The sequence below is a fragment of the Microtus pennsylvanicus genome, chromosome 5 (genome assembly GCF_037038515.1).
Source record: "Microtus pennsylvanicus isolate mMicPen1 chromosome 5, mMicPen1.hap1, whole genome shotgun sequence".
Lineage (NCBI taxonomy): Eukaryota > Metazoa > Chordata > Mammalia > Rodentia > Cricetidae > Microtus > Microtus pennsylvanicus.
The window spans coordinates 6885712-6899162 of NC_134583.1; the positions used below are offsets into that span (position 1 = coordinate 6885712).

General features: G+C 39.8%; 1 protein-coding gene across 8 annotated transcripts in view; it reads left to right on the forward strand.

The window, feature by feature from the left end:
• The window catches only part of Lingo2 (leucine rich repeat and Ig domain containing 2), a 1060547-nt gene extending 1047530 nt beyond the window's left edge, over window positions 1-13017 (forward strand). For all 8 annotated transcript variants that reach the window (XM_075971228.1, XM_075971227.1, XM_075971226.1 and 5 more), the window contains one exon: window positions 216-13017. In XM_075971228.1, the coding sequence (XP_075827343.1) occupies window positions 251-2071 (1821 nt within the window). In that variant the 5' untranslated portion in view covers window positions 216-250 and the 3' untranslated portion in view covers window positions 2072-13017. The remainder of the gene's footprint in view (window positions 1-215) is intronic.
• Window positions 13018-13451: the final 434 nt, after the last annotated feature.

Below are 13451 nucleotides of genomic sequence, written 5' to 3' on the forward strand. Positions count from 1 at the left end.
AGCTCTCACGGCTATCATTGGCCGCACTTAGTATGCAAAACCACATAATTATAGAGATGAAATAAATTCCTTAAAATCATGTAGCCAATAAGGGAGCCCTTCTGGTTGTCACCACATCTAGTATCTTTGTTTTATAACTCGGTTCCTTGATTATGCACGTTTGCCTGTCTCTGTCCTAACCTGTCCTTCTCACCTTCTTCTCCCTGTCCATGCAGGCCCGTAACCAAGGTGTAGACTAAGAAGTAGAGCCATGCTTCACACGGCCAGACCATGCTGGCAGCCGTTCCTGGGTCTGGCTATGGTGTTCCTCCTCGTGGGATCCACCATCGGCTGTCCTGCTCGCTGTGAGTGTTCCGCCCAGAACAAATCTGTTAGCTGCCACAGAAGACGTTTGATCGCCATCCCAGAAGGCATTCCCATTGAGACCAAAATCTTGGACCTCAGCAAAAACAGGTTAAAAAGCGTCAACCCTGAAGAATTCATATCATATCCTCTCTTGGAGGAGATAGACTTGAGTGACAACATCATTGCCAATGTGGAGCCCGGGGCTTTTAACAACCTCTTTAACCTACGATCCCTCCGCCTGAAAGGCAATCGCCTTAAGTTGGTACCGTTGGGAGTATTCACAGGACTGTCCAACCTCACCAAACTTGACATTAGTGAGAACAAGATTGTTATTTTGCTTGACTACATGTTCCAGGATCTCCATAACCTGAAGTCTCTAGAAGTGGGGGACAATGATTTGGTTTATATATCACACAGGGCCTTTAGCGGACTACTTAGCTTGGAGCAGCTCACCCTGGAGAAGTGCAACTTAACAGCAGTACCAACAGAAGCCCTTTCCCACCTCCGCAGCCTCATCACCTTGCATCTGAAGCATCTTAATATCAACAATATGCCTGTGTATGCCTTTAAAAGATTGTTCCACCTGAAACACCTAGAGATCGACTACTGGCCTTTGCTCGATATGATGCCGGCCAATAGTCTCTATGGTCTCAACCTCACCTGCCTCTCCATCACTAACACCAACCTGTCCACTGTCCCCTTCCTTGCCTTTAAACACCTGGTATACCTGACTCACCTTAACCTCTCCTACAATCCTATCAGCACTATCGAAGCAGGCATGTTCTCTGACCTGATCCGCCTACAGGAGCTTCATATAGTGGGGGCCCAACTGCGCACCATTGAGCCTCACTCCTTCCAAGGGCTCCGCTTCCTCCGTGTGCTCAATGTATCTCAGAACCTGCTGGAAACATTGGAAGAGAATGTCTTCTCCTCCCCTAGGGCTTTGGAGGTCCTGAGCATTAACAACAACCCACTAGCCTGCGACTGCCGACTCCTCTGGCTCCTACAGAGACAACCCACCCTACAGTTTGGGGGCCAGCAGCCCATGTGTGCCGGGCCAGACACCATCCGTGAGAGGTCATTTAAGGATTTCCATAGCACTGCTCTTTCTTTTTATTTTACCTGCAAAAAGCCCAAAATCCGTGAAAAGAAGTTACAGCATCTCCTAGTGGATGAAGGACAAACGGTCCAGCTGGAGTGCAATGCTGACGGAGACCCACAGCCCGTGATTTCCTGGGTGACACCCCGAAGGCGTTTCATCACCGCCAAATCCAATGGAAGGGCCACTGTGTTGGGTGATGGCACCCTGGAAATCCGTTTTGCCCAGGATCAAGACAGTGGGTTGTATGTTTGCATTGCTAGCAACGCTGCTGGGAACGACACCTACACAGCCTCCCTCACTGTGAAGGGATTCACTTCAGACCGCTTCCTTTACGCAAACAGGACCCCTATGTACATGACCGACTCCAATGACACCGTTTCCAACGGCACTAATGCCAATACTTTTTCCCTGGACCTTAAAACAATACTGGTATCTACAGCCATGGGCTGTTTCACATTCCTGGGAGTGGTTTTATTTTGTTTTCTCCTCCTTTTTGTGTGGAGCCGAGGAAAAGGCAAGCACAAAAACAGCATTGACCTCGAGTATGTGCCCCGAAAAAACAATGGTGCTGTCGTGGAAGGGGAGGTGGCTGGACCCAGGAGGTTCAACATGAAAATGATATAAGGGCCCACCACACACCCTACTGTCTTGTGTCCCTGTTGGTCATGAGTAAGACGTCTGACATAGTGAACCACAAGGTTATCAGGCAGCTTCGTGCAGCTGTCCCTGTGTCAAAGCAGGGTTCATGGAAGCAGGAGGACTCCTTCGGGATACTGGCCGGTTAGAGGCAGGCAGGCATGTGTCACAGCCCTTCACACAATGGGATACTAAGTGTTTGCATTGCAGATGTTGGCATTCTGGGGATCTCAGTAAGGAACCTGAACCTTTGGCTCATGCCGATGGACAACAATTCAACATTTTCTACCACTGCAAAAACAAAAGAGAAAAATGAAAGAGAACAACCTACAGTGTAGGATTTACATATTAAAAAGACACATTTGTCTAAAAACATACTCTACAGTAAGATTTGTATTTATTATTATCATTTGTTAAAACCTTGCATCATACAATACTATTGGTTCAGTACCAAAAAGAGATCAATATATTCTTTTTTTTTGAAACATATATGCTGTATATGTTTTAAAGCAATATGAATGAGAGGTCGTGCTTTTAGTTACTCACCAGTATAGATCCAAGCGTGATTTCACCTTCCTTTTACCCACCAATATCTGAGGCTAGATCCCTGGAGTAACAGGCAGAGATGTGTTGAGATGTGTATGTCTGATGTAGGATGCCAAGAAACAGGACCCAAGTCAAATCTGCTCAACTCTGTTAACTTCTGTTACTATAAATAAAGGCATGTGCCTAGTTTTGATACAGAATGGAATATTTTTTATACATACACTACCAACCTGGACCAGTTTACTGTAACAGAAGCCTTTGGGTTTCTCCAGAAGGTGGTATATCGCTAGATGTACCTGTAAAATGCAAGGTAGGTGTCATTCATAAAAATAATCCATTTAGCTAGCCCTTAGTTTTACTTCCACCAGTCACTGTTCATGGGTTAATGACAAATGGAAAAAGAAGTAATGATTATATTTAATTATTTGGCAATATTCATCCGTAGTTGCTATCAATAATTCTGTGGTCCAAAAGCTATCTGAATAAGGAGTTTTCAGAAGTCAACAAAAAGCAGGGTGATCCAAGCACATCATGACAGCGATGCAACCAATGATCTCTTTCAAATGTGACAGCTACCGGCCAGATAGCTACAAGTTAAATCAGCACACAGCACATGACACTTCCAATTTCTCGATTTAAGTACTATACACATAGTATGACCACAATTAGGCAACTTCAAGATGTTTCCCTGCTTCCTAATCAAGACTTTTCATTTCATGTTGAAAACTATGTTGGGTAGATAAGAGATATCTGTTTTATGTAAAGCAGTGAAAGAAAAACCAGTGCAAATTTAAAAACCAAGTTTATGTTCCTTCACCAGGGAAAAGCTCAGCTTATGGCTCTACAAATATGTAATGTTGCGTTGATTCTTTCCCTTTCTCTGCCTGAGCATATTTGCCCGATTCTGTTGCTCTTAATTTTACCAGTCCAAAAAAAAATTGTCATTATTATTATCAATGACCTGGTTTAAAAAGGCATAATTCCATTGGCTGAGTTCTGGATAACTTCCAAAGCGTATATCCATACGCTCTGAAAAAAGTGTTAGATGCAGATTGCATTCCTGAAATGACAGCATTTAATCAGCATGCACCAAGTTCCTACATTTTTCACGTTTTGAAAGGATGTGGAGCGAGTTCCCTTGGGGTACTTGGTAAGATATGTGAAAGATATGTGGGTCTGACTCTCAAAGGACTAACTTATTTAAGGGTTTGAAAATATGAAGAACTTTAAATGCTGAAAAAAATGAAGAAGAACTATCAAATTGGCCTCAACTTCAAAAAGGATCGCAAGATGTTTTGCAAACTAGGTGGGCATTACATATAAACTCATTTCTCCTTTTCCAGGGGTAGGAACTGAGAATTCCCTTTTTTAAAGACTGAAGAATTGCCTGCTTGAGTTACAGTAAATTTAGCAACCCTGAAGATTATCACAAACATTTTAGAAATTCATTTTCCATTTATGTACTCATTCATATCTAACAATTTGTGTCAGCCTACACTAAATTCTATCAAAATTTCAAATCCTAAGAAGTTAAATGCTATGTTCTTATAGTTAAAATGAAGAGATGGTCTTTTAAAAGAGAATCTATTTCATTTTCATTTTGAAACACCTTAAAATGTGTGTACTTGGCAAATTATGTGTGCATGTATGGGGGGTTGGCCAATTGTTTTTTAAAAAGTGTTTTGTTATTCTATTTTCTATCAAAAAATATAAAATATGACCAAAAACCTGCTGAGGAAAACGAGGTTGGATTCAATTAAAAGATAAAGTATTTAGCTCAAAAATTTATATGTTATTCTATCAAAAGAAGATAGATTAAATTCTCTGGGGGCTTTATTCTTTGATCCGTAGAACAGTTAAGATATTATTAAATGATCTTCCAAAATGAAGAGGCACTAACTAATAAACTGAACAAATGGTGCATTCCATAGTGACAAATTATAGATTCAAAGTGATCTAGGCAAGTCTAATACACACTCTCAAAAGTCCTGCCTTTACTACATTACACCTCATGATTTCTCCAGTGTGTTTTGAGCATTTCCTGCCACTTTTCCTATTTCATTGTTAGCATCTTCAAAGATTGTAGCTCCATGAAACCCCCAAGCAGTACCCCGCTGAAATTTTCTTAACCCGGTAATTTTAGTAAGAGTACAGTTATTGTTAGAATAACTAACTGCTCAGACCATGATAGCATATTTACCAGATTTTTTTTTCCAGGAGAATTGGCAACTTCCTGCCTAAATCAGTATACTGAAGGATTTATACAAAATTAAATGGGCATCTAATTTCGCATTTTCTCCCTATTAATGCAAATCATCGGGATTCCCAAGGCACTGTCATTCCACTGACCATAGCACTGGGGCTTTTGCGTACGGTTTCACAAAAGGATGGCATGAATTTTTCTTTATGGTCATTACTGTGTTACATCAAACACGACCTTTATGAAGAATAACTGCTCAGAGCAGTATTCTGGCCAATCGTCCCTCTCAACACTTTCATTTCTTAGTTCTTGCTTTATGTATCCTAAGAAAAAACACAACTATTTGACCCAATAGTTGACCAGTAGCTTGTATGTTATTAAGCATTTTCAAAAAAAGCAATTACTCTTTTCAGCATTAAATATAAGAAAATTCCTTGACTGAAGCCCTAATATTCTAAGTTGATCATGGATCCAAATGTTGGTAAACAAATTACTAGATGAATATAACTCACCCAGATAATATGGGTTTGTTGTGCTGGTAAGCATTTTTTTTTTTGCAGAAATCCTTGTATTACTTTCATTTCCAGCCCCTTTTCATTTCTGTAGCATTTGAAATCGTGTGCTTTTCAAGTATTTTCAAATTCTGAGACTACAGTCCAGAAACTGTGAAGCCTCAAATGTTCATAACGGCATTTGTTAAAGCTCTGGGTTTGTTCAGCTTTCTCAGAAATTTTGCTTATCAACTACAGTTCTGTTACAGTACAAATGGATTCAGAATGTGCTCTTTTCTCATCGTTCTGTCAGAGAATCTGTTCTCAGTTCACATAGGAGTTCAAAAGTCACAATCTTCTGTGACTCTTTCTCTAAAAAGAAGGATTATTTAAATCTCATCTCCACTGGAGTCTGACGTATGTCACTTTCCATTCCTCCAGTTGGAACAGATATATTTCTGGATTAGAGGCACCGAAGAGGGGGTGTGATCCTAAAGAAGTAAAATTGTGTAGAGCCCCGTGTAAATTAACTTTTACTTACAGGGTCTTCCTTCATCTCTCTGTCAAAGCATTTCTTTTATCTTCAGGGGCTGTGCACAGAACTGTGAAACAACACAGAATGTATCTCGAGGCTCTGTAGAAAAGAAAAACTAGATCATTTTCAACCGGGAAGACTCAGACCTGACAGAAAAGACATCAAGAATTTAAAGAAAGGCTGGAGGGAGACACGGGGATCTATTTAAATTCTATTTCCTTTATTGCTCGTTTTTATAGTCTTCTCCCAGCTGAAGAAGAGTTGGTGGTTGTGCTTCTTTACAAACTTCTATCCTTTCTACTCTTCTCTCCTTTTCTGAGTCCTCGCTGTCTGTAGCTCACATGGGATTCCAAATGTATTCTGTGAGGGTGTGGACCAATTAATTTAAACACCAAATCAAAACAATAACATCAAACCTTTAGGACCAAAGCGATCCATTCTACTTGGTTAGGGTTAAGATGTATTATTTTATCACTGACACGAACATTTCCTGGTAGAATAATGTATCATATGCCTAGTATCTCCTTTGACTTTCCTCTATTCAATCCCATTGATCTAATATCCTTGATATTTTCTGATGAATTTTTGGAGTTATTCTGCCTTTATATAAAAGATTGGGAAATAAAACACCATTTTGCATCTGCTTTTCTAATTTTTTGAATTTGACTAGGTGGCAGAAGGTGTTTCTTGGTACATGACAAATACTTGATTTGAATCTCTCTCCTTCTTTGCCTTCAGAAGTCATTCCCATGTAAGCCTCCTCACATGGGAGCCAGCAAACTATGATTATTGGGGGAAGAACTTTTGCCAACACAGGCGAAGGAGAGGAGAGATGAGGGCTTATTTGTTGTGGTCTTGACTAAGCTGGGACTTAAACCTCTGCCTATAAGGTTAACGAAGAAAGGATGCCGTAAGTCAACAATTAATGGCAGGCTTTCTACTATGAAATTGGTCTGTCCATTAAAAGACAGTAAATGTAGCTGTGCAGTCAGCTTCTCAACAGATGGCCAAGACGAAGCCCTCGTGACAGAAACAACCAAAGGCGTGCCTAAGATGTGTGCAAACAGGCTAAAAGCCGGAGGTGAACAGATACTTCTTGTTCAAATATAGGAATCTAAACAAGTTAAGGTCCCATGAGTTCCAGACTGCTGTCCTTCAGTTTGCCTCAACACTCCTTCTCTCTCCCCCATGCTTCCTGCAAGACATACTGAACAGAGCAGAGGAAGCAGCAGTGTAAGCAGCAGACTTCCCCTAGCATCAAGGAGCAGATTCCAAGGCCCACTAGGCCTTGTGACTGTGCACACCTCACTATTGGCAAGATTTAATTTAGAAATAAGGCACAGTAGGAGCTTAACGGCACTAATAATAAGCTAGAACAACAAATGTATTTTAATTTCCGATTGGAAATTGGCCACCAGTGGTAAATCCCCAGGCAAAGGAAAGCCTGGGTAATCTCCTCTCTTCCTAGCTCCTTTTTGGAGGCCGCAACCGAATTTCCAACTTGTCCATTCCTCATGTCGTGTCTCATCAATGAAGACTCTAGGGAGAAGTCTTCTTTCATTGGAGCTAAGAAATCCTTGGATACGTGTTAAACTGGAAATTGCCTCAAAAAAAAAAAAAAATAGAGGGTAGGAACAGGAAACCTCTAGTCTTTCTCATACAGCACTAGAAGTTAAGGCTTCTCATTCACATAATCATAATCTGGCAGCAACCTATCAGTCTTCCTCTCTCTCTCGCTCTCTCTCTCTCTCTCCCCTCCACCCCAGAAGCAGGTGGGCTGATATAAAGCCAACTTTAAACAGAAAGCTTTATTTATAGTCTTCACAGAAAGAAATGAGCTGGTTTAATCAAGAGAACACAACATTTTTAAGAAAGGCTCTACCTGTAAAATACTAAAAAGCTTTAGAAAAAGAACAAAATCGTGACTGTGTTCTTTAAATCAGTTAAGATTTAAATTTTAATTCCCATACTGTTCTAAAGATAACTACCCATGCCGAAATTGGGTCTAAGAATTTAGCTTCTGATCTAGAAGGGCCAAAAGGAGCAGACATTGGCTACATGTCCGCTTCCTTCATTGGGTTGCACGCCTCCTATTCTAAATTGCTTTAGCATCCTTATTCTGCACCGCAAAATAATTGAAAAAATCTATAAGCTGTATGATCAAGAAATACTAATGAAACTGAAGATTTAACACAGACGTGTGGAATTGTTTCACATGCCTTATGGCAGTATGTCCACTGACACACTCAGCTGTATGCATATTTGTGTGGCAAGACAAGTGAAATGGGGTTATGAGCTATAAATAGAGACTATGTTGTGGTTATTTGACAGGAAACACCTTTTTTTCTTCCCTGGCTATAAAATCAGGTACTTTGTGCCTACCTGGGCCATTTAGTACACAATATACTTGTCTTTACATGATGTATCTGTAAAGTATGGGAAGCCCCCTGTCATAATCAGTGGCAAAGTTATTGTTTATATATACGTATATGAATATGTGGGGTGGGTGGCTTTTTCTAGTGTTTAAAATGAAATTGTTTTAAAAGCTGGTAAGCTTGAACAGGAGAGAAAAAATGAAGCAAATTTTATGTCTGTACTTATTTAAATTTTTTTTATCAAAATCCCACTTAAGGACTGAACCATATTGGACATTACTAACCAGAAGCGTAACAAAACTTTTCTTCAGATGCCTGAAAGCCTGTTTTTGTTCTTAAAGGAAATTAGTGCTAAAGACAAAAGGGTCTTGATTTAGATTTATGTCTTCTTGTCTGTTATTACTGTGTAATTATCATAGGCATGTGAGGTTTTTTTTACATTTATAAACAAGTCAACTTATCAACATGAAATGTTGCAAAACATATTCTGTTTCCTGATTTTTAAAAAAAAAAGGGCTTAAGCATCTAATATCTCAGTTAAATATGGTGTGGTATTGTTTTTAAAATGAAATGTATAATTTTTTTTAAAAAAAAGCAATTTAAGTCCTATGGGAGATATCTCATTATTGACAGAGGTAGGTTATAGTAATTTCACAAGCAACATAAGGCTGTTGGAAACATGAGCACCAGACAGATAGAGGACTGTGTTCAACAGTGAAGGAAGATCATATCCAATTAGACCAAATTCTGATGATGGAATGAGTCGCAATCAAGGAGAGGACAGGCTGTAAGGTTTGCTCATCTTCAATATTACTAAGGGGTCATGGATTGACCTTCCGGCACTGAAATCTACATATGGTCAGTCATACGATAAAAACATTCCATGGAGGAGATAAGTCCTCCATTGCTTAGAAAACTGTCAAAATCATTTGGCTTTTAAGCATCCACCAAGCCATACACACAACAGCATCATGTTTTTCCTAGCCTTTGCTCAGCTGGATTTTCATAATCCAAGATACAGTGCAAAATACAATACACAAAGAAATAAAGCGGACTCTAGCATGTAGACGTGTTACAATGGGGAAAAAGATAATTTTGTCTGGTATGGAGGAAAGAATGAATTGAAAAATCTTCCCGCACAATCTTACTGACAAAAGAAAGTCCTTCTGCTGCATACCTCAGGACTAGACTTAGGGCGGTAAGCTCAGGCAGCTCTCCTGGTATGGCATCACCTTTATCCTATGAAGCTGATTTTATGACTTTACCCTGTGTAGCTCATTTTATAACTTGTAGTAAAAGGGGTGCAGGTAGAAAAGGAAGGCGAGAACTCAGAAACAGTACTTAAATATCACGTTGATGGAAGACAAAAGAGCTTGGGACCTAATGACGGGCCACTGCAAATGGACAAATACTGTGTATTTGGAGAAAGAACAAAAAAAAATGCTATTCTTTAATTTCAAAATGGAGAGCTTGCCGTGGGACTTCATTGCCTTTGAAGTATTTTTCCCAAGACTGCCAGAGCTGCTCAGACGATAGTCACAGCTATCAGGGTGTCATTTCATACAGTGCAAACAAAAACCCGTCTTCCCCCAGCATGGTTTAGGATGTACTGCATACCTATCTCTACCAGTACCACAAATTGATTTGTCCAGGGAACTCCATCAGGTATATGATGGACCCACTACTTCAGAACTTGCTGATAAGATGCCATGAAACCAAGTTATTAAATGCACTCCAAGCAGATTTTGAAAGCAGTTACCTGACTTCTAGCCCCACACTTCTAAAGACTCTGGTTATGTACTCTTCATGAGCTAAAAGCTCATCACTTATTTGTTTTTCTGTTCTCATGGTTTCTATGTCCTCATTCTCACTCATAAGAATACTGCCCCAACTGCTTTTGTTACTTCTGTGTCATGATATAGTAAAATAAAAATTATTTCCTTTAAGGTAGATAAGCCTATTACTGAACCCTATACTCTTTTCTTCATTATTCATTGTCAGATCCCAAAACACAAAGCATGAAGATAAGTGTGTAAGAGAGGCAAGTCAAGGAAACAGTGGTGAGCCTGAGGGAAAATTCATCTAACGTTTCTACTACTGGTGAAAAATATGAAAACACCAGCTTTGAGGGCTTGTCACCAGGTGCCTTTCAGCAATTCTTACAAATAACTCAATGTAAAAATTATAAACCTTTGTCAAAAAACTTGGATTGGTAAGAAAGTCCCTTACTACAGCTATACAGCCCTTGCTTCCTTCCATAATACTTTGTACTGAGGAAATCAGAATATGTTAACAAATTTCTATGAATATAATATGAATTTTAATGTCACTGAACACACACACATACCGATATTCCTAACTGCCATTTCACCAAAAGATAAGGAAAATGAAATGGCAATTGGGAGGTTATGTTTTACCTGAAGATTGTCATTATCCTATCTGGGCACCAATAAAGAAAATTAAGATGAGAATCTTCCAGAAGTCAGAACCTGAAAATTTTAACCACGTGGCACTAGATAGTGCATGTGTGTGATAGAAAGACCCTAAATCTTACACACGATGGCAAAATAGGCATTTATTGTCTTATTAGGTGACAAATCTATTTACCAGCTATCCCTTCCAGGCAGAAATAACATTTATGTGAACTTTTTCTAACTGCATTCTCACTGGGCATATTATTCCTTAGCACAAGAGATCAAGATGCTAGTACTGAAGAACGAAGGCGGTTCATTGTTTCTCTAACGGACTTCTTAAGCCATGGGCTATTAGCTGCATGGACAAAGGGCTAATAGTTCACATCTGTTTTACACATGCATAGCTCCCATGAAAATCAAATACTTTTAAAAACACATACACTGACTGGGAGCAGCAAAGGAGACCGAGAAGGGGAGAGAAAGAGAGACGGACGAGAGAGAATTGACTGTGGCAGATTTTCTTAAGTCTCCCGCCGTATCAGTTTAAACACGCGGCTGGGAATTAACTCACTGAGCATAGAACAAAAATGTAATGTAGAGAGATTACAGCGTCAGCTCCACCGCCTTGATTTATATAAGCTCATTCATTTTAGCAACACCTGGAGAATCCAGTTGCCTGTGCTTCAGTGGCCTCAAGAGTCCTCCCTGGCTCTGATAGAGAAAGTCGCTGATATTATTCAGGACTAGATTCAATACAAAGCACATTCTGCCCAGAGTCCTCTGAAATGAATCAATGGGTTCACAGAAATGGAAAATAACTGGAAACTGTCTCCTGGCTGGTAAGGAGAGATAACGGTAGTTCCCTGTTTAGCTCGGTGTCTTCTCCAGAAGCACTTGTAAGGTGGGAGGCGCAAACCTTTCAACAAATGACAGCAAGTGAAAAAGCAGATGTAGGAGGGTCGAACTATGGGAGAAAATCAATGGAGTTTGTGAACGCTATACTGCCTCTAACAGCAACCTCATGGTTTGGGTTCCAAACCATAAACAGACACAGTCAGTGTTAAAAATCATTTGTAAGAGGTTTTTAAATATTTATTTATTATCAAACACTGCCAATATTAGCTCAAATACCACAGAAAATTCAGGAACCTGCTTCATTCCTTCTCATCTTTGATGAGACATTACCAGTCAGATGTATCCAGCTTCTGTTATAAGAAATGGAAAAAATTAACTTCACACTGTCCGGCAGGATCTCCTCACTCGTGTAGTTTTTACTGAGGATCCATAATCAAAATAACTTAGCTGAACATCAGTGAATAGAATCATCATCAAATTGTGCTTCAAACATAAATATATCAACTCCTCAGCTTCCTGCTCATACCTGTTTCTCATGCCAGCCTCCCAGCTCCCCTGTTTGTAGATGGGCCTTAGTGTCCACCTGACCAGGCATGAGTCTGGCAGTCAGGACCGACCTGCTTTAATGACCCACTCTCAGGGAGTCAGAAGAGTTAAGCATCTAAAAGATATGGCTCTAGGGTGAGAGTGCCCAAGCCTCTATCTCTAGATTCATTTTTCTCTGTGGGCAAAACACTGAACATCTCTGCATCCCCGTCCTAAATGAGTTTACCACTACCTACCTCACAAGGGTGCAGTGAGGCTACTGTGAGCAGCTTGCAGGATGCTGTGTGCAACCGCAAACCTGTTACAAAGGTGCTATGGGATTTAGACTGGGCCAGATCAGTGAGTATCCCCTCCCCCACCACCTGGGAGTCTCAGCTCTGTAAGGATATCCCTCTAGCCTCTCTCTGTGGCTTGGTTTATCGTTGATATCACTGACTTCTGCAACAACAAAAAAAAAAAAAAATCCTCTTCTCTCCTTGAGAGATGCTGGCTTGGAAATTTGATGAGTTTTAAACAAGGAGAACAGTATTCATTCACTCCCAGGTTCTGGGGATGTGGAAGCAGATATTCAGTTCAATGTGAAATGGGAGTTAGCATAGGTATCTTCAAGGGGATGCATCTTATTGGAGAAATTTTTGCCTAGGGCTCTCTGTTGTTTTCAGTCTGACTCCCCAGCTTTCTGTTTTGACAGGCACCCCCTTTCCCTCTAGCTGGAGAGGAAGCTGCAATTCTCATTTCAGTGATGATTGTTTGCAGTCTGTTTTGATCAAAGGACAAAATTCTTTTCAACAACTGTTGTCATTGTTTTCTTAGAGGACCATATTTTAATTGCCACATTGTGTCTAGCTAAGCCCTATTGTCTTGGTGTCCTTCAAAACTGTCAGTTTCTTTCAAATACAGGGGTGGGAGGGGGATCTGATAAGTACATTGTTGTAATTGATTTATATGTTTGCATTGTCTTATCAAATTTAAACAAAGTTATGAATTTCATCTGTTGAAACAAAAATAAAATACTTTCCTAAAAGTGCACTTAGTTTTTGTTTCTGAACATTCGAAATAGTCTTTTCTCTTTGGTGCTTCATTAGCCCTATTCTGATTTTAGCCATAGGTTATAATAGCTTCACCTTCTACACCCATTTACACGGCCTAGTCCTTTGTCATACAAATTTGAACAGCAATAGAACAATGAGTGTTCAAGATTTAGTATTGAGGAAAGGCTTTGTATTCAATGCTAAATATGGTGTTATGTTAGACAGACTGGTATCAAGAAATAAGCCTTTCAAGCAATGTGGTCATTTTGTCTATTTCACCTCCGTTGCCAATGGAAAATCTTACCAAATGTAATGGGAAATGGACAAGGAATGTTATTTCTGTAAGTTAGAAAACTTTAAGAAACAGTTGTACAT